Source organism: Megascapheus bottae, chromosome 7, assembly GCF_031878675.1.
Source record: "Megascapheus bottae isolate mThoBot1 chromosome 7, mThoBot2.hap1, whole genome shotgun sequence".
Lineage (NCBI taxonomy): Eukaryota > Metazoa > Chordata > Mammalia > Rodentia > Geomyidae > Megascapheus > Megascapheus bottae.
Genome location: NC_143515.1, coordinates 52,401,275 through 52,425,866, shown reverse-complemented (window position 1 = coordinate 52,425,866; position 24,592 = coordinate 52,401,275). Strand labels below are relative to the sequence as shown.

At 39.9% G+C, this 24,592-nt stretch overlaps 1 protein-coding gene across 6 annotated transcripts in view; it reads left to right on the top strand.

Moving 5' to 3' along the window:
* The window catches only part of Socs5 (suppressor of cytokine signaling 5), a 31,431-nt gene extending 21,887 nt beyond the window's left edge, over window positions 1-9,544 (top strand). For all 6 annotated transcript variants that reach the window (XM_090337004.1, XM_090337003.1, XM_090337005.1 and 3 more), the window contains one exon: window positions 3,275-9,544. In XM_090337004.1, the coding sequence (XP_090193130.1) occupies window positions 3,287-4,897 (1,611 nt within the window). In that variant the 5' untranslated portion in view covers window positions 3,275-3,286 and the 3' untranslated portion in view covers window positions 4,898-9,544. The remainder of the gene's footprint in view (window positions 1-3,274) is intronic.
* Window positions 9,545-24,592: the final 15,048 nt, after the last annotated feature.

Sequence of the window (24,592 nt, the reverse complement as noted above, 5' to 3'; positions counted from 1 at the left end):
TTCCAGAGTGGTTATACTAGTTTACATTCCCACCAGCAGTGCAGTAGGGTTCTTCTTTCTCCACATCTCTGCAAGCCTTTGTTGTTGTCTGAATTCAGAATATTAGCCATCTGATTGGGGTATCAATCAAGGTGGTATCTCAGGATTGTTTTTATTTGCATTTCCTTTATGACCATGGATGATGAACATTTTCTCATATACTTATTTGCCATTTTTACCTCTCTCTTTAGTTCCCTTGCCCAGTTTGTTTGATATTACTCTTTGATAAGGATCATGTTAGTACTATTCAACTTCTTGTTACAGCCACTTGTGACAAGGAACCATAGACATGTATGTATAAGACAATGAAATCTATTTTCAGCTAGTGGTTATACTTTCAGTTAAGTGGTTATGCCATAATTGACAGACATTAGTTTACTTTAGAAGGCAGATGTTCTTTCTAATCCTTAAGTTTAATGAAAACACCACCAAATTATACCTATTGTACATACTTATCTCCCTTATCTTTCTGACATTATAATCCTTTCTTCCTGCCAAATAGCTTCAGCATTTACTAAAATCAGTCAGTACCTTTTATGCATAGAAATGTGTTTTTTTCTCTCTCTCTACACCCCAGTCCTCATGATCTCTTAACCCTTACTGCTTTGATTGTTTTCTGACTAGCATATACATAGAATCAACTGTGGAGTTATATATAGTTATTTAATAAGACCAAATCCAAGAATAAAGTTATACTTCTTAGAATGGCGTGTAAGACCTTTGAGAATATCTCTTTGAACCTTTTAAGTTGCACTTTCTTCTATGGAACCTCACTTGTCTAATATTTCAGCCCTTGGCACTCCTCCCCACTTTTTGATAGTGAGGCCTTTTAATGAGTCTGTGCCTTTGTAATGTCTGTTTCGGAAATGCATTGCTCCATGAAGTCATCAAGGAAGTAATTTCCAATTTAGGACTTCAGAATCTTTTGAGTTTGACCCTTGTCCTGCTGGTCCAAAATTGATATGGTGTTATCTGAAACAGGAAGGAAATGGGGGAACCCCGCCCCCAAAACAGCGACCCCCCCCAAAATAATATTGGGCTTAGGACCAACTGTCTCTTCAAAAAAATGTTCCCAAAGCTCCCATTTGTAGATAAACTTCATTGGCAGATATTTGTCCAGGGCCTCATACAAGGAAGGATGAGAAACAGACTGTTTATTTGGGATAGCGCTGTACCATCTAATGACAATAATGTAGAAGAGAGGAAGAACTTGATATGGGATTTAGCTAGCAGTCTGCCATAGTTCATCAACTTGCTTGGTCCTTTATATTCTTACAGCACTAATTAAAATCCCACTTCGACTGTATTCTAATTTGTTTGCCTCCTTTGCTGGATTGTGGACTTCATAGACTGAGTATGTTTCTCATATTCAGTATCTTATGTAAAGTAAAACTAGGAAAAGTACAGCAAAAATATAATGGGCCAAACAAAGAGAAAAGTCCTAGGGTGTTAGAAGTTTCCTGAGTACCCTCTTGATTCTTCATTCCTCCTCCCAAAAGACAACTATTTTCCTAAGTTGCTTTTTTTGTGGGGGATAGGAGGTGGTCAGTCATGGAGCATGAACTCAAGGCCTGAGCATTGTCCTTGAGCTCTTTTCATTCAAGACTAGCACTCTACCACGTTGAACCACATAGCACCTCTTCCAGTTTTCTGGTGGTTATTCCTGCCCCAACTGACTTTGAACCTCAACCCACAAATCTCAAGTCTCGTGGGTAACTAGGATTACTGGCATGAGCCACCATTGCCCAATTCAGCTGAGTTGCTTTTTAAATTGTATTGTACATGTGTTGTGTGTATGAACTATATTTGGGGCTTGCTTGTTTGAAAAGCAAGTTTATTTACAATAGCTTTCTGTAAGCATGTTTTTGAGATTGATATATATTGACACAAATAGCTCTAATTTATCATTTTCCTGTGAAATATTCTATTCTGAGTGTATACCAGTGAGTTAATAGGTGTCTTCTTCATGGTAGCTGCAACTACATTTAAAAAATTAGAATCATTAGCTTTCTTTAAGCCCAACTTGACAATACTGTCTAGCTCATTTCTCAAAGCTAGGCACAGTGGCTCATGTCTATAATCCTAACTACTCAGAAGGCTGAGATCTGAGGATTGCAGTTCAAGCCAGCCAGTTACTAAAGTCTGTGCCTGTGAGACTCTTATCTCCAGTTAACCACTAGAAAACTAGAAGTGGGGCTGTGGCTCAAGGGGTAGGGTGGTAGCCTTGAGCTAAAGAGCTCAGGAGCAACACCCAGGCCCAGAGTTCAAGCCCCATAACTAACAACAACAACAACAACAAAAAGAATTGTAAATACCAAGAAAGAAAGTTGAAATAACTTGATATTAAGTGAACTGTTCTGTGAATCACTGTTATCAGTTTCTGTTTCTATAGTATTACAGCTGCCCACATAATGTATCTCCAAGCACTGTAGTCTTTCTTTGCATTAGACTTCTGTGTTCCTATATGAAGGGTATCTGTGGAACTAAACCCAAGGGTCAGTGTTAGAAACTGCTTTCTGTGTCCTGAGGAATTCATATGATTTCTGCATTTCTGCATGTCCTACTGTTCATGTAACTTGCAAAGAGCAAGATAAAATAGTGTTGTTTTAAGTTTAGTTATATTTTCTTTTTGTGTGTGTCTTTGGAGGGAGAGGTCTCCTGGGGGCACTGTCCCTGAGCTCTTCAGCTCAGGGCTACTACCCTACCCTTGAGCCAAGCCCCACTTCCCATTTTCTAAAGGTTACTTGTAGATAAGAGTCTCAGGTCCTTTTGTGCTTGGGCTGGCTTTGAGCCTTGATTCTCAGATCTCAGCCTCCTCAGTAGCTAGGATTACAGGCATGAGCCACCACGCCCGCCAAGTTTAGTTGTATTTTCTATAACTTATTTTTCAGGTATCAGCAAAATACCTTTAGAGAATAAAAATTACTAGACTAGTAAAGCTAGACTTTTGGACCTCTTGAATATGCCTCTTCTAGCGTTTGGAATGATGTACCATTTATTGTCATGCATAACAGCACTAGACTAGAAGAGACTTAAGATCACCTAAGTTCTGAGTGAGTTAGTGGCACTGCTACTAAAGACAATGCCTCACCACCTTATTTAGCAGGCAAAGTGAGGTGAATTCTTGACCATGTTACTATAATTCTCCCTGAGAAGGGGAATGAATACTTCCTTTGGTAACTTCACATGCCACTTGGATTAATTCATTTCCCTCCATTTTCTTTCTTGTCTTTAGATCTTATAATCAATGGATAAAGTGGGGAAAATGTGGAATAACCTCAAGTACAGGTGTCAAAATCTCTTTGGTCATGAGGGGGGAAGTCGTAGTGAAAGTATGGACATGAATTCCAACCGATGTCTGTCTGTCAAAGAGAAAAACATCAGCCTGGGAGATTCATCTCCTCAGCAACAAAGCAGTCCCTTAAGAGAAAATGTGGCCTTACAACTGGGATTAAGCCCTTCAAAGAATTCTTCAAGGAGAAACCAGAATTGTGCTGCAGAAATCCCTCAGATTGTTGAAATAAGCATTGAGAAGGACAGTGACTCATGTGTTGCCCCAGGAACAAGGCTTGCTCGAAGAGATTCCTACTCTCGACATGCCCCGTGGGGTGGGAAGAAAAAACATTCCTGTTCCACAAAGACTCAAAGTTCATTGGATACTGATAAAAAGTTTGGTAGAACTCGAAGTGGACTTCAGAGGCGAGAGAGGCGCTACGGAGTCAGCTCTGTGCACGATATGGACAGTGTTTCCAGCAGAGCCCTAGGGAGCCGCTCACTGAGACAGAGGTTGCAGGACACCGTGGGCCTGTGTTTCCCCGTGAGGACCTACAGCAAGCACTCAAAGCCACTCTTCTCCAACAAAAGAAAAATACATCTTTCTGAATTAATGCTGGAGAAATGCCCTTTTCCTGCTGGCTCAGATTTAGCCCAAAAATGGCATTTGATTAAACAGCATACAGCCCCTGTGAGCCCACATTCAACATTTTTTGATACATTTGATCCATCATTAGTTTCTACAGAAGATGAAGAAGACAGACTTCGAGAAAGAAGACGACTTAGTATTGAAGAAGGGGTAGACCCCCCTCCCAATGCACAAATACATACATTTGAAGCTACTGCACAGGTTAATCCATTGTATAAACTGGGACCAAAGTTAGCTCCTGGAATGACAGAAATAAGTGGGGACAGTGCTACAGTTCCACAGGGTAATTGTGACTCAGAAGAGGACACGACCACCCTGTGCTTGCAGTCCTGGCGGCAGAAACAGCGCCAGGTGTCTGGAGACAGTCATGCCCACATTAGTAGACAGGGTGCATGGAAAGTCCATACACAGATTGATTACATACACTGCCTTGTGCCGGATCTGCTTCAGATCACAGGAAATCCCTGTTACTGGGGGGTGATGGACCGTTATGAAGCAGAAGCCCTTCTTGAAGGGAAACCCGAAGGCACGTTTTTGCTCAGGGACTCTGCACAAGAGGACTACCTCTTCTCTGTGAGCTTCCGCCGCTATAACAGATCCCTGCATGCCAGAATCGAACAGTGGAATCACAACTTCAGTTTTGATGCCCACGACCCATGTGTGTTTCACTCCTCTACTGTAACAGGACTTCTAGAACATTATAAAGATCCCAGTTCTTGCATGTTTTTTGAACCATTGCTTACTATATCACTGAATAGGACTTTTCCTTTCAGCCTGCAGTATATCTGCCGTGCAGTAATCTGCAGGTGCACTACATATGATGGAATTGATGGGCTCCCTCTGCCATCAATGTTACAGGATTTCCTAAAAGAGTATCATTATAAGCAAAAAGTTAGAGTTCGCTGGTTAGAACGAGAGCCAATCAAGGCAAAGTAAATTCTTCTGACCCCAAAGGGCATTAACTAGGTTTGCTTTTATGTGCATTAGACAGTATACCTATAGGATGCACAGTATCAGTGCTAGGATTCTCACACAGGATGCAAGTTTAGTAGGTAGCCTCTGTCAGTTGGGATCTGCTGTAACACAGACAGTGGTGCCTATTACAACAGCAGGATAAAGCTAGTGTTCAGTGAGGCTGCAAAAACATTTGTCAGTTTATCGAGCAGTTTGGTTTTTAGTGGCTATAGTAATTGAACAAGGCAACTCTGGGGCATTTGCTATAAAAGAGTTCTATTTCTTACTGAAGAACAAATTATTGGATGAGTATTTCAACAGTGTGACTAATGTTTTAAATTATTTTTTCTAAGAATTTTTCTATAACCTCCCAAAGTAGTGTTGTTTGTAGTTACCATAAGTTAAGCTTTGAAAGTCCAAAAACAAACAAGCAAACAAATAAGTAGACTGCCTCCCTTTTAGGAAAAATTGCAGTTTTCTGGCCACAAGGGCATAGTGCAGTTCACTTAAGCGTGGATGTAGTTTATAGTTAGTTTCCTTTTCTCTTCTGCAAAAGGTACTATTAAATAGACAAAGTTTTCTAAATAGTTCTTTAAATTTCAGATTTAGAAAGATAGTAGTAGAATTTTATTTAAAGGTCCTTTTTAATGAGGCTTCAATTTAAAATAGGCATTTGGAAGAGCTGCTGCAATGTGTGTGTGTGTGTGTGTGTGTGTGTGTGTGTGTGTGTGTGTTAATGTGAAGTCTAAATGTTGTTTCATTAAAGTTGGGTCTTTTCCTATGTCCATAAAACAAGGCTGTAAACTATGAAGAAAATGAGACTAGAAGTTGCCCATACAAAGTCAAGACAATAGTGACTACAATGGTTGTTGCTGTTGAGATTATTGTTAAACTATAATTAATAATTTGGATGGCAGTATTTATCTCTTTGTTGTAAGCTCTCATAGCTGATTGCTTAAGTATAATTTACAGAACTTCAGTACAGTTTGTTTTTAATGGAAAATTTAAATTGCAGATTTAAAGGTACTATACAACCATTGTATTTGTAAATAACTTTACTTAGCACCTTTTTGTCATTTAGACTAGTATATAATACAAATTGAGTGAGTGCTTTGGGAAGTATTACCAAGTTCTAGTGTTTGCTTCTTAGTATTGAACTGACTTTTCAGTTCTGTCCTAGACACTTTGCACTACAGTAGCCAAATCCATTCTTGTCTTTTTGTTAATGTGTTCTATGCTGCTGGTGAGTGCTTCTTAGTTTCTGTACCAGCTGCTACAGAAGGTTATTTTATATCCCTATGGCTATTGCCAAGGCTACAAAAAAGAAAAGCTATATTTGTATGCAACACTAATCCTTTGACTGCTATTGTATGTTTCTGCTTGCTGTGCCTTGTTATGGCTGCTTCTTTGTGCTAATAAAGTATGTCTGGTGTTCTTGTATATCTGCTGTTTTATACATTTGCAACAGTTTTCTCTTATACATGGACTGGTTTGGGTTTTTCAAATTAACATTACCCAACAACCTATTCTCTAGTTAATACAGATTCATGTACAGCCTAATATCAACTTATCAGAATAAGTAACTCTAAATTTAATGCTCTACATCTTTCTAATCCTAATCTGTAGTTACTGAAATTACCATATAAGTTTAGGTAACAACAGAAAATTCACAGAGAAATAAAAGACCTATTGATTTCTCTGTCTCTACTGAAAGATTGAAATTGTCAATGACATTATTTTAGTAAATGAGTATTTATAACATACAACTGCATCAGAAACAGGCTAAGTGAAGTCTTGTGAACTAGTAATACATCAGCACTATTTATTGGTTTGGGGACCATTTTAATTGATAATAAATTCCCAAAATATAGAACTTTAACCAAAGACTCATCCATTTTCATACAAAACGGGGATTAAAGGGACTTAGAATTTGTTTTTTCTTATAGAAGTCCCTGAAAAACATATACCAAAGTGTTTGAGAACTTCACCCAAACCTACTTTAAAACCTACGTGCAATTAAGTTGTTAGACATAATTATACTATGTAATTGTTGGGTCTGTTTTCTTGAGCTTATAATGTACCAAGAAAATAAACCTCTTGAGGAAAAAATCCCTACTGATTATTGAAGGACTATATATGCAAATAAGATGGTGTTGTAAAGAGGTAACTTGAAACTCCAAGAAAGCACTTGATGTTTTTATATGCTTGTGGCAAATTGATGTTCTAACTGTAGTTTTATAGAAAGTATTGATACTTTTATGTTTTTCAGAACTTTCATATGTTAAAGCAAACTGTTTTGAATGTGTAACTTTGAGTTTATGTAAGCATGTATACACTGTGCTAAAAGTCATTATGTTTCAGTTTGTGTATAATATTAATATGCAACTTTTGATTTGAATTTTTTCTTAAAACATTAGTGGCTTACACTTTTAAAAGAAAATCACCAGCATGAAAGTGCACATAAGTATATTCACTGTGTCTTTTTCTGAATCCATTGTAGTCTGTTAACTAAATTTGTGTCTTTATGGTCCTTATGAAGCACGTTTTACTACAAACCAGGAAATTCATTAGAAAGTACGACAAGTTGACCAGGAGTTTGGCCTAGTGGTAGAGTGCTTGCCTAGTATGCACAAAGACCCGGGTTTGATTCCTAGGTAACACATACATAGAAAAACCCAGAAATGATGCTGTGGCTCAAATGGTAGGGCTCTCACCTTGAGAAATCCCAAGGACAGTGCTTAAGACCTGAGCTCAAGCCCAGGACTGGCAAAAAAATAAAAGGGGCAGGGAAAGTATGGCAAGTCTTCATAGTGAAATAATTAGCTCAAGGAAGGTTGCTTTGATTCATATCCTCATTCTTTCTCCTTTACCTCCCCCCACAGACATACACACACACACACACACACACCTCTGTCCCTCTTTCTTCAACTCTTTCACTTTTCCTTCCTTTCTTCTACCTCTTTTTCCATTATATGTATACATATATAATATGTACATTTATATATGCATATGACACTTATACACAGTTTATGACAACAATATTCAAACATCTGATTTAAGATCATTTAGAAATCTTATTCTGTCTAAGGAGTATTCCTAAGCAAAGTATTCCTAAGTATTCCTATTCAAATTTATTATCTGCTCCTAAAGATTACTTGGTCTTATGTGTACTACAGCCACCTAACTGAGCCAAAGGATACATCAGCATTTTCTTCACACATGTTCCTTACAGTTAATACTTAAGAAACAGGTTGCTTTAAACATTAACAGTCATAATTCAATGTATAGTTCTTAGACAAAAGCCCAAATTACTATTCTCCACAAAACAATTTGCTCATCTGGTCTTTCAGAAGGTTTACACAAGACTGGTTTTTAACCATAAAACCATACTTGAATTCCCAGCTCCATTTTCACAAAATCCCAAGGTTATAAACTTCATTTGACATTTTGATTTGGATGCTATTATTTTTATTCCAAAGCTTCCTTTGCTCTCTAGTATGAAGTAGCAATCAAGTAGTTTTTATTGGGATTGGCATTCAAGTCTTATTTTTATAGCAAGTGGCAAATTTTTCTTTTTGGTAGAGGTGAAGAGCCTGTGAGTGAGTCAGAATCTACTAAAAACAGAGCCAAAATCCATCTCAGAGTGATGTTGTGCTCGGGAGATCACACCAATCCCTCCCCTTTCTCTGTACCACCATATAAAAAGCACACCAATGGTTTAAAGGTAAGGAAAGTCTCCAGAGGGAATAATGATACTTGATGACTATGCATAGAATGCATAATAGAAGAGGTTCCATATTTCTTACAACAACTGATAGGAAACATGGACATTTTAATAAGTAGGTTCCAAAGAGATATGAGCCAACATTTTTTGTAGGAGAAGTTGGTTGTTGGGTACATGGGGTGTGTTGAGTTTGCAAGGTTTGATTAGTTGGGGCAGCTATCTTCATTCCTGGGAATCTTGATTGAATGGATAAGACTTTTCAGCTATTTGCTCAGATGTTCATTAGGTCTGGGATGTTAGCTACCATTTGAAGTAATAAATGTACACTGGATTCAACACAAAGCACCTGCCTCTCAGAGCTTGTTATTATACTTCAGTAGGTAAGAAATGAGGCACAAAATCCCAAACTATAAAAAAGAGGCAGAATATGGTAGAGGGGAGAAATAGGAGCAGCGCTTTCAGATCACTGGGAATAAACATGAATGGTAAGGATATGATCACAGATTTAAAAACAACAAAAAACGAGTATTACAGTTCAAGAGAAAATGAAGCTCAAGCCCCCCAAAGTAGGAAGGAGTTTATGTGCTGGAAAAGAAAGCTTAGCCCATTGGGCTGTTCCTGAGCGCACTGACTCTGAGATTGGCAACGTCTCTTAGGCTAGGAGTCCTTAGTAAAGAATCTAGATTTTTTTTCCAATTGTTTATTGGGAAACAAATGGAGGATTTTAGGCAAGGGAGTTAGTAGAGACTGGTGGTGGGGCAAGATGAAGATTTGCAGTTGTGTAGATGAGAGGGGCTAGGTCAGGGTGTGTTTTAGTGACAAAATTCACAGGATTTGGAAATTACATAAAGATTTTAAGTGACCAATTTTTGATGTGATACCATGAGCTGAGTTTTTTTGTTTGTTTGTTTGTTTGTTTTTACAGTGGAGGGCTTGGCATAGGCTTAACATGCCTGTAATACCATTTGGGAAGCAGAAACCCAGATCAGTCTGTGCTATAGAGCAAAAACATTAAAAAAGAAAAAAAAATAGTGAACAGTGAATTCTGCCTTGGGTGTGTGGAGATTTGGGATTCCTGTTGAGTCCGTGGAGACCTGGAATGGGCAATTAGAGGTAGGAGTGTAGTTCAGGGGAGAAGGTAAATGAGACATGGGTAGTCTAAAATTGAGACAATAGCAGCAGGGATTTTGTGTGAGATTTCATAGGAAGATGGGGGGGGTTGATTATAGCAACATGTAATTCAAGTTTTTTTTTTCTATTACTAATTAAGTCAGCGGAGTACTTGCCTTTCAAAAATTTAAAATATTGAAATCGTAAACCTTACATTGAACTTTAAAGTTAACCATGGCAAGATTTGGTTGTCATGCTTCCATATTAGATTTCCTTTTCTCTTTTAGCATAATGTTTATGGGATACCTTCAGATTCATTATGTGATACTTAGCAAGGACTGACAATCTTAAAGAATGCTTCCCCACCTCCAAAGACCCAGTGGTTATTTTCTCTACCACCTCCATTTCTCCTACTCATCCAGAACATTTCTTACCTTTCATTGCTTTCCTGTGAACTTTTAATAATAAAACAATCAAATTTAATGAAACAGAAGACAGAGAAGGAGTTTGTACTCAGCTGTGATAATCAGACTTTCCCCTTGAGTCAGCGTGGACCTGGGTCAGCTAGATCATGTTCTGGTCAATTAGGGGTTAGATTAGAGTAAATAAGATGGCAAGGCCTGACTATTGGAGGCTGTTTTACTAAAAGATTAGGAATATCATTTGGGATACATGAAATAAAAAGTAATTTAAAACTAGGTTCATTTGTGATTTTAAAAAGCAGAGGACCGGGAGCATGGCATAGTGGTAGAATGCTTACCTAGCATGCATGAAACCCTAGATTCGATTCCTCAGTACCACATACACAGAAAAAAAACGGAAATGGGACTGTGGCTCAAGTTGTAGAGCACTAGCCTTGAGAAAGCACAAGGACATTGCCCAGGCCCTGAGTTCAAGCTCTGACACTGGTAAAAAAAAAAAAAAAAATGCTACATGCCAGATCTGGTGGCTCATGCCTTTATCCTAAACTACTCAGAAAACTGAGATCTGAGGACAATGCCCAGGCTCCAAGACTGGCACCCACACACAAAACGTTACTTGACAAAAGCACCGAGAAAGATGACAGAATTACCGAGAAAGATAACAAAATCAGATATTTATCAGGAATTGTCTAATCATTCCCAGTGTGAATGTAATTGATGTAGTTTCTCTTTCCTTAGTTTTCATGTGAAAACTGCTTTGAGTGTTTATATTTAGAAATAGAGAATATTACACTCCTTACTCTAGGTAGTTACTGGATATCTCCTAACCAGACACTCAAGATTTTAGGGTTTGTTTTACAACAGTGTAAAACAATGATTTCTTTTTTTCCCTATCTAAAATTCATACAGTGATGCACTTTACCGTATCTCTTATTTGACTGTTTTGAAGGATACATTATTTAAAGGGTATTCTATATTCTTTTGACTTATTTATTTACTTACCAGTCCTGGGGCTTGAACTCTGGTTCTGGATGCTATCTCTGAGCTCTTCAGCTTAAGGCTATTACTCTACCACTTGAGCCACAGCACTACTTCTGGCTTTTTCTTTGTATAATGTGGTACTGAGGAATCGAATCCAGGGTTTCATGCATGCTGGGCACTCTACCACTAGGCTACACTCCCAGTCCAATTTATTCTATATTCTTAACTCCTTTAAGTGAGTTTTTTTAGAATACTTTAATGCCTTATCTCCTAATTTTATAAATATATGTCCTTGAGCATAATTGAATTTTAATGACATGAAGAAGACAGAAATATTTTGCTATCATCTTTACAACAATGTGAATGATATAAATTTGTACTTTTAAAGTACTATCTTAGTAACTTCCACCCTACTGATAGCAATTAAACTAGAAAGCTAAAATTATTTTCTAAATTTTACTATGCAGTATTTGTCAATCCCTTGATTAGTCAGATAAACTGAGAGTACCATTTATTGTTGATATTCACAAAATAAATGTAAGTGCCTATATTTGGTCTATGAACAAGTCTGTCAGAGGCTAAGGCAATGTTCAAAATAAACCCAGGAGGAGAGCTGTCAGAATAGTTTCCTGGCCCAGCAAATAAACCATATATAACCTGAAGTAGCAGGCAGATTATTATGTAATTTCTAAAAACTGCCTGCCTGCATCTAATTAATCCTTTCCTTGTCTTTGATACTTGGCTTACAAAGATTGACTTATTCAAGGTCATCGAGGGAATGCCAGAGATTTCAAACCAGGATCCTAGACCAGAGCCACTTTTTAATCCACTGCACTTTTGGGGTCCTCACTTTGTCAACCAAATTTATATTTCTTTGTTCTCTTATATTTTAGGATAATGGATTTCAAATAACTGGTGAAAACAGGCCCTAAATCATTGAATATATATATATACCAGGCAACTCTAGTCTCTCTTGGTATTTATTCCCCATGTTGCTATGTAAGGCATGCCTGTAGATTTCTCCAGGTGTATCTGACTGCTACTCATACCCCTTGCTCACTGTTGTCGATCCTGGCTATCTTTCACACTCTCCGGACCCCATTATCTTTCCCATCTCAAGATCTGCATCCAGTGCTGCCCCCCCTGTATTGTCATCTCTTTGTTCTTTTTTTCTTTCTTTTGTTTTTGGTTGTGAGGTTGAGCTCAGTGCCTGCGTACTATCCCTGAGCTTTTTCCACTCAAGGCCAGGCACTCTACCACTCTGAGCCGCAGTGCTACTTCATCTCTTTTCCTCATAGCCCAATAGATTCTTTTTCAGTTGCCCATTAAAAGGAAACACACATTATTTGCGTGTATTATTTGCATTATTCTCATCTATGCCCCTTCCTTTGTTTTCTTCATAGTCTTTATTACAAATGTTTGCAAGTACTTTATTGTCTTGAGTTTGTTTTTTGTTTTTTGTTTTTTGCCACTCATGGGCTTGAGCTCAGGGCCTGAGCACTGTCCTTGGACTTTCTCAAGGTTAGAGCTCTACCACTTGAGCCTCAGTACCATTTCTGGCTTTTTTCTATGTATGTGGTACCGAGGAATTGAACCCGGGTCTTCGTGCATGCTAGGCAGGCACTCTACCACTAGGCCAAACTCCCGGCCCCTGTCTTGAGTTTTTAATTTTCCTTTTTTGAGACATAAGCCTGGCGCAATGGCTCTTACCTGTCATCCCAGTCACTTGAAGAGGAAGACCAGTCAGATGATAGCTTCAGTCTGAAAGGTTAGTGAGACACACATCTCCTTGACAAATAAACCAGACACAATGATGCAGACCTGTGATCCCAGTTACATGGAAAAAAATAGAGAGGATTATTTCAGTCCAAGGCTAGACCACGCATAAAACATGAGACTATCACAAAAATAATGAAAGCAAAAAGAGTAAGAGCATGGCTCAGCAGTAGAATATCTGCCTAACAAGCATAATAAGCCCTTGAGCCCAAACCTTTCTACCACCACAAAGAAAGAAAAAAAAAAAGATGATTCTCTAAGAACCAAGACTATTTCTAGTGTGTTTTCTAGAAAGTTTGCTCAGCTTGGCAATATTTTTTAATGAAAGGAAAATGTCAGAATTAAAATCAAATTATTAAAAAGTATTAGAAATAGTAAACAACTTGGTAGATACTTCACAAGTATTTTTCTCAGTTTATTTTTTTGTCTAAAAAACATAAAATCTGGGCTGGGAGTTTGGCCTAGTGGTAGAGTGCTTGCCTAGTATACACGAAGACCCAGGTTTAATTCCAAGGTACCACATACATAGAAAAAAGCTGGAAGTGGTGCTGTGGCTCCAGTGGTAGAGCTCTAGCCTTGAGAAAGTCCAAGGACAGTGCTCAGGCCCTGAGTTCAAGCCCCAGGACTGGCAAAAAATAAAAATAGAAAAAGCATTCTTTCTATCATTTAAAAAATAAATTCTGTGAGATTTATAAGATAGATGATAGGTAGGTAGGTGGCAGATAGATAGACAGACAACATAATGACTCAACCAGGCACCAGTGGTTCATACCTGTAACCCTGGCTACTCAGGAAGCTGAGATCTGAGGACCATGGTTCAAAACTAGACCAGGCAAGATAGGCAGTGAGACCTTTATTTTCAATTAACCACCAAGAAGCTGGAAGTGGAGCTATGGCTCAAATGATAGAGCATTAACCTTGTGCAAAAAGCTCAAAGAGAATACCCAGGCCCCAAGGTCAAGCAAACCTCAGAACTGGGAAAAAAAAAGAAAGTAATGACTAGAGAAATAGGAAACATACCACAGTTGCCAAGTTTTTACTTATTGTAAGAGTTAATCTTGCACATCAACTTGACTGAGCTGAGAGAGCCAACCAACTATGATTTCTAGGTGCTCTATAGTGATTTTTGGTGGGGAATGTTTCTAAGAGAGATTGCCATTAATATCAGTAAACTGAGTGAAAGGATTTGTTCCCCACAATGTGGACAGGCAGCATCCAGTCTGTTGAGTCCTAGAATAAAGTATGGAGGAAGGGAAAAGTTGCTTTGTTTGGGCCTGAACATTTGTCTTCTGTGTTTGGACACCAGCTCTCCCATTTCTTGGACCCTCAGACTTGGAGGGGGACTGATCCCATTGACTTGCTGGTTCTCAGGATTCTTCAGATCCATACTGGATTTAAACCATTGCTCAACCACTCCATTCCCCATTTTTTCTTCAGACACTGGGTTCATACTGGTACCCACTACTGGTTTTCCTGGATTTGTTCATAACCTCATATAAGTTAACCCTCATAATACATTTCTTTCTGTGTATTTCCTATTGTTCTATTTCTCTGAGGAACCCTGCTTAATGAGCATAGCTGTCAGGCTACACCACAACCCCATACCAGGCATGTGGAAAATAGAGGAAGAGTGAGGACAGTGGGCAGGAAGGTAGGGACACAGGGTTAGGAACCTGCTTCTGCCAGTAAAGGGAAATGGACCAGAGGGCCACAGAAGTGCAGGTCCCACCCATGGACACAGCTTCAAAGGGGGAAGATTTGCAAATTCCATTTGCTATTGGTTCAGTATTTCTGGTTTTACATTTCTCCCCCAGAATTTCCATTGTCTTCACTCCTTCAAAGAGACTGGATTGATGTGGACAATAAATACATTCTTTAGATTAGTTGGCTTTTCAACAAGGGCTGTCATTACAGTTTTCAGTGCCCCGTCACCGACAAGGCTCTTTGGTCCTCATACTGATGAAACAGCTTATGCATAGGCAAAACAAGGGCTACTGTTAGAACTTCTGAGATGTCATCAATGTGCTCAAGGTGACCCACCAGTAAATGACATCACCCTATGAGCAGTAGCTATCTGTGTGACTGCACTCCAGTGTCGGGACAGCATTGGGGATGTCAGCAGGACTTTGAAAGGGCCACACCTGTGCTGGACAGGTCAGCACTGTGCTGAGTGGTCTGGGCTGGCCTTCTAGGGGGGCAGAAAGCCAGCTCTGCCACCTGTTGTTCACTTGCCGCCCACCCCCCCCCCCCCCCCCCCCCGCTACTGACCAGCCTTAACAGAAAAGCCCTGTTTCCAAGGAAATGTCCAAGTCCATCCATCAGGTGGTTTTGGAGAAGGGGATTAGCAGTAGGTAATGTTCTGTTTAGACAGCACATTGGAACTTGGCTGGAAGCTAAGCCAATGGGCTGAGCTCAGGATCAGGTGATGCAGGCCAGAAGTCCATCTGCTCGTCTAAAAGGCTGCACAACTTCATATTGTAACTTTGTATTTCCATAGCCTGCTAAGATTTCCAAACATGTGACTGAGCTGATGCTAATTCGCGTTATAATGAGAGTGCAGGCTCTCCTCCTCTGTGAGCAGGCTCCTGCTTTCCCTGACCTTCAGTGACATGACATGGATGCTCCATAAGCATGTCAGGCTCAGCATGGGCAGAATTCTAATGTACTTCTAATGTCTCCAGCTCAGAGCCTTTTACATGTTGTATGCTATACGTGGTCACCAGCCAGTGAAGAACTCCATACACCTTCCTGGCAAGGCTGGTCAGGAGCAGGAAGCAGGGTTCCTGCCCATCCACAGCAGGCTTCGATTCCTCCCGGGCCTGATGCTGCCTCATGGATTGGGAAACTCAGAATCTCAGAGGTCCAAGTCTTCTGACTGGAGGAGACGGTCTGTATTTGGAGCCTCTGCTGCTGTCATGCCCAGCATCTTCGGAGAATGATCACCTTTTATAACCAGAATTTCTCTCTAACCTCTTCTTCTTCCAAGGAAAGTGAAGATTGGATACAAAAGGAAGATCTCTAGCAAGATAATTAATTATGGAAGAAATGGCTATTTCTAGACCTCCAAGAGGGCAAAGATGGACCAGAGCTCTTAGCTCTCAAGTCACAGTCCAGCTGGTACCACTGTTTCTCTGAATTAATCTGGCCTTTGTATGTGACACTATTTCTTTTCCCTTTGAATAGAGTTTTTTGTTGGGGGGTGGCCATTGTCAAATCCTTGAAAAGTATGGGTTTTGTGTTCTCTGTTCCCTTGTTGGGGGATAGGAGGAAGGTATCAGAGGAAAAGCTAATGTTGTTTCACACTCCCTAGTCCATCCCCAGGAATATCTGCCTGCTTCTCTTCCCATCTGTCAGTTACAACTAACTAGATCAGAGTGAGCCTCTCCTAATTCCCCTGAGCTGTGGCCTAATGGAGAAGATGATTTGGACTCTAAGATTCTTCCTTCAAGATAGAAGTTTGAGACAGGCAGGCGCAGTGGCTCACATCTGTAATCCTAGCTACTCAGGAGTCTGAGATCTGAGGATCACAGTTCAAAGCCAGCCTGGGCAGAAAAGTTTGTGAGACCCATTTCTAGTTAACCATCCAAAAACTGGAGGTGGAACTGTGGCTCAAAGTGGTAGAGTGCTAGCCTTGAGTAGAAAAGCTCCAGCCCCGCAACCAACAGAAGTAGTAGTAGTAGTAATGATAATACAAGGTAGAAGTTTGAGGGAACCCACAGGCTGTTAAGATTTGAAATGGGATCCATAGGGGAAGGACTGTGGTACAGGAAGTGGGGAGAAGAGGGTGATACCATGGTGGTCACATGCAGGAGCCAGGAGCAGACACTCAGCATGGATAATGAACCATGGGTTCCTGGAAAGATGAGCCTGTGGCCTTGAGTTGGGACATTTTTCCCATCTAAGTTCCAGCTCCCAGAAGAGCCACCTAGCTGAAGGCTATTCTGAGTCACCATGCCTTCCAATAGATCTATCCTGCCTTTCGAAAATCAGCTCAAGGAAGAGTCCCATTGGCTTGTCAAAAGCCAATCTACCAGTGTCAAGGACAATGCTGGATATGTGACTCATCCAGTGTGGCTGCTTCCAATCATGATAGCTCTAACGTACTTGAAATGTGACAGGGCCAGATTAAGATGTGCTTCAGCTCTAAAGTGAACACTACATCCTGAAGACAAGACCAAGAAAAGGTAAACTATTTCATTAATTTTTGTAGATGGAATAAATGTTAAAATAATAAACAAGAACAAAAATAAACAAGATATAATATGAAAACTAGTCACTTTTGTTTTATTCACATTTTTAATGTGCTACTATGTGTTGCTATCAATTTTACATACATATTTTACTATTTTATAGGAAATTTTTGATTTATGCTAAAATATCCCCAGGAAATTATTTTTAATAATCACAACAATGAATTCCCAAACTAAAACTGAACCATCAAAAAATCATGTTAAAGCCAGATACATGCCAGGTACAGTGGCTCATGCCTGTAATCCTAGCTACTCAGGAGGCTGAGATCTGAGGATCGTAGTTCAAAGCCAGTCTGGACACTTGGCACTTAAGTCTGTGAGACTCTTATCTCCAGTTAACCACCAGAAAACCAGAAGTGGCACTGTGACTCAAGGGGTAGAGCAGTAGCCTTTAGCTGAAAAACTCAGGGACAAGGCCTAGGCCCAGAGTTCAAGTCCCACAACCAACAACAACAACAGAAAAAGCCAGCTACATGGTAGCTCATGCCTGTCATTCTATTTAAATGGGAAGCTGAGAGTGGGAGGATTAGAGTTCTAGGCCAGCACAGGCAAAAAAAAAAAAAAGTCCAAGAGACTCCATTTCATGATAGCATGCACCTACTATCCATTAACCGTTTATGATTTTTTTTTTGAGTATGGTGATGCATAACCTAATAACATAATGAGGTTGTTCTTGTGTTGAGCAAACTTAGATACAATGAGTATTTTAAGAGAATAATGTCTTGGGAGGTCTCCTAGGACCCAAGGAGAGATATTTGACTGGTCTTCTAGAGCAGGTAAGCTATATAGATTCTCAGCCACCGTGTAGGGCTCTATCCTCTTTTGTGTTTGTACCTCTTGAAGCACCTGTTTTGTCTTTCTTTTTTTTGCCAGTTCTGGCCTTGAGCTCAGGGCCTGAGCACTGTCCTTGGACTTTCTCAAGGCTAGGGCTCTACCACTTGAGCCTCAACTCCACTTCCAGCTTTTTTCTATTTATGTGGTACCGAGGAATCGAACCCGGGTCTTCGTGCATGCTAGGCAAGCACTCTACCACTAGGCCAAACTCCCAGCCCCGTCTTTCTTGGCCTCTGCTTTCTTGGAGAAGCCACAAGGTCAGGAACTTTCAACTTGGGCAGTACTACTTTAGGTCTACACTTAAGGTTCTGGGAGAGATTCAGAGCTAGCTTGAATCAATCACTGTTTGAACCTCTAGGAAACACACCATGACATGTGAAAATATGAACACTCTCACCCTAGAAATGACATAGTGAAATAAGATGGTACCAAAAACTAGAGAAGTTAAAACAGTGCATTCCCTGTTTCATGATTATTATTTGTCTTGGTCCATTTTCTGCTGACCTAACAGAATACCTGAAACTGGGTAATTTATGAAAAAGAGAGATTTGTGTCTTGAAGTTTTGGAGGCAGGGAAATTCAAGCTTAGGCAGTCACCTCTGGTCAGGGTCTCATGCTGCATTATAATAGGGCAGGTACCATCAGATACCAGAATGTCTAAGAATGGCAAATGAAGTCATGGTGAAGAGAGAGCATGTGTACAAGACAGTGAGGGGAGATGCCAGGCTTGCTCCATAACAACTCATTCTTAAGAGAACTAATTCATTCTTGTGAGAATTGAACCTCTCTCTCTCTCTTTCTCTCTCTCTCTCTCTCTCTCTCTCTCTCTCTCTCTCTCTCTCTCTCTCTCTCTCTCTCTCTTTGTTTTTTTGTGGTCAGTCATGGGGTTTGAACTCTGGGCATGGGCACTGTACCTGAGCTCTTCAGCTCAGTGCTCTACATGTTGAACCACAGCGCAAATTCCTAATCTAGTCTCTTCAGAACTAAATCAGTCTTTTAAGGAAGAAGTGATTCACCCATAGCATAGAACTTGCATCGCTCACCTGTATCACCTTCAGGGCCCCATGGCTCAACATCTTCACATTGGCAAATCAAATTTCAATGTGAAATTTGGTGGGGACAGATCACATCCACACTAGCACTACTAGTTGCTCAGTCAGGATCCCCAGTTAATAAAAGCTGTGCTGTCCTATGTAGAGGGCTTCTGATGACACCTCCTGTCCCTGTTGGGGTTCTGCATGTTGGCATAAAAACTTTTACCTTTCCTCCACCTACTGAACTTTGATGACAAGATGAGCTATGAAGTTTGATATGAATCTAAGCTGTACCATTTGCTGGTGCCCCCCACAAGCAGTGAGGCAGCCATGGGAAAGAAAAGTCACCACATCATAGCTGCTAGAAGGAATCTCTCTACAATGCTGGCACAGGCACCTATTAAAGTTGGTTGCTTCAGTCAGAATCAGAGAGACTAAGGATGCATTTTTTTATCTTATATAAGCAAGTTTATAATCTGTATCTAAATTATAAACTACAGGGTCATAGCCACATATGTACACACAAAGTGACTACAATCTGTTATATAACTCCTTTAAACAATTAACTTACAGTTTAACAAAATGAATACTAGAAAACTGGATCATGTTTTGTCAGGGAAGAGGAGGTGAAGGGGAAGATGCCCTAGACAAATGGTTAGAGAAAAGATGGACAAAAACAGTCCTAATATCCAATGTATCTATGTAAAAATGGAACCAGGTAACTTTCCTGGCTGGGTGGAGTTGGGAGAGATGGGGAGGATGATGGGAGGGTAACATTAATCAAGATGCATTGTACTCATAAATTGATCCCTTTGTATGACCAAAGATTTAAGATAATTTAATGTATCTAAAGGTAATTTTTAAAAATTAAAGTAAAAACCAAATCGATCTTTCAGGTAACAAGGATATGTTTCAGTAAACCTTATTTAACCTGACTCATGTCAGCATCTAAGTAAAAACCTTCAGGGTTGAGATTAGTTCATTCATATTTGTTGGCTATTCAATGTCCTTCCACAGCCATCTGGCTCTAGCTAAGCCAAGACTGCTTTAGAGTTCATGTCAAAAGCCCAGTCCTATGCATATTAAAAAGGTTCACTCATCATTGACTCATAGAAGAAAGCCAATTTCCTGTGTGCTGTCAAGGCTCTGTCTGCTATGAGTTCACTCAACAGATCCAAAGTCATTTCTCTCACCGCAGTCAGTGGCCCCTCATTTGCCTCCCACTCAGTTCAGACTTCCTGGGGCTCCTGCCCACATTGCATATAGCTCAAGCTGGAGTCTGTCTCTGCAGTGTGAAGATGGTCTAACCGGATCAGTGCCCAGTTCTGCCAGTGACCTGTGCCATCTTAAGAAGTTTCTACCTCCTTGAATAAAATTTCAATAAGTATCATGGTCTGGCAGGGTTGTTCTAAAGATCAAATAAGACTTAAAGCTCTTACCCTTTATCTGGAATTCTTTAAAATAACAATCTAGCCACTCTCGGTGGCTCACGCCTGTAATCCTAGCTACTCAGGAAGCTGAGATCTGAGGATCAAGGTTCAGAGCCAGCCCTGGCACAAAAGGACCTGAGATTCTTATCGCCAATTAACTCCTAGAAAACGGGAAGTGGGGCTTGGCTCAAGGGTAGGGTGGTAGCCTTGAGCTGAAGAGCTAAGGGATAACACCCAGGCCTAGGAGTAGGACAGTAGCTTTGTGCTAAAGAGCTCAGGGCAGTGCCCAGGCCCCACGATCCACAAAAATAAATAAATAAAATAACAATCTAAAACACATATGGCTCTTTCTTTTTTTTTTTTTTTTTTTTTTTTTGCCACTCCTGGGCTTGAGCTCAGGACCTGAGCACTGTCCTTAAACTTTCTCAAGTCTAGAGCTCTACCACTTGAGCCTCAGCACCACTTCCAGCTTTTTTCTGTGTATGTGGTACCGAGGAATTGAGCCCAGGCCTTCGTGCATGCTAGGAAAGTACTCTACCACTAGGCCAAACTCCTGGCCTTACCTACAGCACATTTTAACATGTTTACTAGCTGAGTTTTCTCCACAGTTTTCTATGTGCTTATAATACTTTATTTTTTTAAAAATGATAAAGATTGTGTTGGAGATCTAGGAACAAATTTGCCTTCCAATAGCCAACTGCAATTATGAATAAACAATATAGAACAACTGCATTCAGATATAAGACAACAGTCAACATAGAATTATGGTACCTGAGAGAAAAGAATAAATGAAGTATGTTAGCTTTTTGTTACTGTGACAAAATGCTTGAGAAAAACAACTTAGACCAAAGGTTTATTTCAGCTCAATATTTCAGGTCAACATTGGACCTAAAAAATCCAGGGTGATGTTGAGTATATGGTTCAGGAAACTGCTTGGTTACTCCATGACCACAAGGGAGGGAAAGAGGAAGGAAGGGAGGGAGGGAGGGAGGAAGGGAGAGAGAGAGAGAGAGAGAGAGAGAGAGAGAGAGAGAGAGAGAGAGAGAGAGAGAGAGAGGGGGGGGGGGCTGGGAGGAGTAGGGGGAGGGGGGGAGAGAGAGAGAGAGGGAATTCTCCAGAGAGAATTAGGACAAAATGTTTCTTTCTTCTCACTAGGCCCCAGAGTGTCCATCACATTGCAGTAATACCCTTAGCTGAGGGCTCCACTTGACCTATGTGGAACCTTTAAGGCCCAAACTATGAAGTGAGCTCCAAATTTCTACCTGAAGGCATTTATTTCTGAGACCATGTTATAGAAAGGGGAATCCTAGGAGGACACAAGTTGTCTCACTGAGTTTAGGACATAAAGGTCAGAGTTTGGGGAGGTTGAGATGAGACCTAGCTTATGCCACAAGGTACTAAAGAGGGAGTAATACAAAGAAAGTGTCCAGAAACTACTTACGGGTCATTGTGAATTTGTTTGTGCAGTCAAAGCTGTGTCTAAGCTGGACAAAATTTGTGTGAAACTCTATTAGACTAAGTAAAAACCTTCAGGGAGATGTAAACTGATCAATTCCTTGCAGTCAAACTGGACTAGAAGATATTTGAGTTCAACTCAAATAGTATGAGCTCTAGTGGCTCATACCTATAATCCTAGTTGCTAAGGAGGCTGAGATCTGAGGATGATGGTTTGAAGCCAGCCTGGAAAGGAAAGTCCATGAGGGTCTTATCTCCAGTAAGGCGACCTGTAAAAGCCAGAGTGATGTTATGATTCAAATGATAGAGTGCTCACCTTGAGCAAAAGCTTAAGGATAGTGCTCAGGCCTGGGGTTTAAACCCCAGGACCAGAAAAAAAAGGAAAATATTTGAGTTCAGCCAGGCAGAATAGAAACTCCATAATGAGCAAAGAGGAGTTCATGCTTAGCATAGTGGCTATCAGAATGTAAAACAATCTTCAAAAGAAGAAAGCTCATCAGTGAGTTAACCGATAGCTAGAACTAATACCAACATTCTTCAAGGGAACATAATAAAACTCAGGATAGAAAAAGAAAAAAAAATCTCCAATGTCCAGCATCCTACCAAATATTACTAGACATGCAAAACAATAGAAAATATGATCCAAATGAAAAAAAGGAAAGTAAAGGAAGGGATGACATTGTCCAAAAAGAAATGTACTCATTATGTGACTTATGAAACTGTAACCCTTCTGTATATGTTCTTTATAAAAACAATACAAAAGACTTAAAAAGGCAAGAAAATTACTAATAGGTAATAAAAATCAATAACCAACAGATGATACAATTAGTAAGAACTTAAAAATAACTACTATAAGAAAGTTTAAGTCATGAAAAAACCAGTGAACTTGAGAAGGAAATGAAAGCTATCAAAAAGATGAGAGATAAGTAAAATGAAAATTTCACTGGACAGAAAACACAGCAGATTTGACACTAAAGAGAATAATTGGTGTGCATTTGAAGATATACCAGTAGAAATGACCTAAACAAAAGAACACAAGAAAGAAAATTGAAGGGTTTGTTTAGTGACCATTGAGACCATATCATATATTCTAGTGCCATGAGACTGGAATTCCTGAAGATAAGAGAGATGAGAAAAACTATTAAAAGAAATTATCAATAATTTTCCCCCAAATTTAATAAGAACTAAAATCTATGACTCCACATGTCTTATATGGGGAAGATCCAATAGCTAGAAAAGACTGACAATGAGAATATCCAAGACAAAAATAAACACACACCCACTAAAATCCTCTACAAAAGACATTAATTCAAAGAAGTGAATGTATTGTGGTGTTAACAATGTCCCGATAGCACCAAGTACAGGAAGAAATGAAATATTTTGTTGGAAAGTTTTTTATATTTTACATGTGAATTAGGAAAACATTGAAGGTAGACTGAGATGCACTGTATATTTTTAAGTCCTTAAGAAACTGCGGGGGTGGGGTGGGAAGAACTAGTGACATCCTTAGTAAGCGGACAGCGGGGGTAAAATAGAATGCCCAACAAAGAACAGATAAGACACGTAGGAAATAAACGCAAGATGACAGCTGTATGTTACCACACTGAAGTCTCTAACTGTTCTAATTCACAAGCATATAGTCAAGCTGTGCGCAAGAAGGGAGGGAGAGAGGGAGGGAGGAAAAATACCCTCTGCACAAATATTAGGCACAACACTCTGTGTGTGTGTGTGTGTGTGTGTGTGTGTGTGTGTGTGTGTGAGAGAGAGAGAGAGAGAGAGAGAGAGAGAGAGAGAGAGAGAGAGAGAGAGAGAGAGAGACAGATATGGGGGAGAGAGAGAGAGGGACGGGGGAGGGAGAGAGAGCAAGACAGAGGGAGGGAGAGAGAGAGAGAGAGAGAGAGAGAGAGAGAGAGAGAGAGAGAGAGAGAGAGAGAGGGAGGGAGGGAGGGAGGGAGGGAGGGAGGGAGGGAGGGAGGGAGAGGGAGAGGAGGGAGGGAGGGAGGAGGGAGGAGGGAGAGAGAGTGCTAGGTTTGAACTAGAGGTCCCTGAGCTTTTGTGCTCAAGGCTAGTGCTCTCTCACTTTAGCCACAGCTCCACTTCTGGCTTTTTGGTGGTTAGTTGGAGATCAGAGTGTCATAGACTTCTCTGTCCGGACTGGCTTCAAACTACAATCCTCAGCCTCTTGAGTATCTACAACTGTAGGCATGAGTCACCATCTTGCGGCTTACAACACTAACCTAAAAAAGCCGTAGTAGCTCCATTAATTTCAAAGTACAAGCATATCAAAGAATATTGCCATGGAGGAAGAGAAACATTTCATGATAAAAGGCTTAGCTGACCAAGAAGACAAAGGGATCCAAAGTGTACATGTACATAGGAATAAAACTTTAAAACATGATGCAAAAACTGATAGTCCTGAAAATAAAATTCAGCAAATCCACAATGATAACTGAATCCTTCAAAATTTTCAAAAGACTTCAAAATTTTATAAAAATTGACTATATTCTGAGATACAGAATACATCTCAAAAACAAAATAATTCAAACAATCCAGGATACTAATAGCAATCAATATGAGGCACAATATTGAGACAAAATGAGGAATCAATAGAAAGATTATCTAAATAATTAGAAAAAAATGAAACTTATTTCTAATAACCCA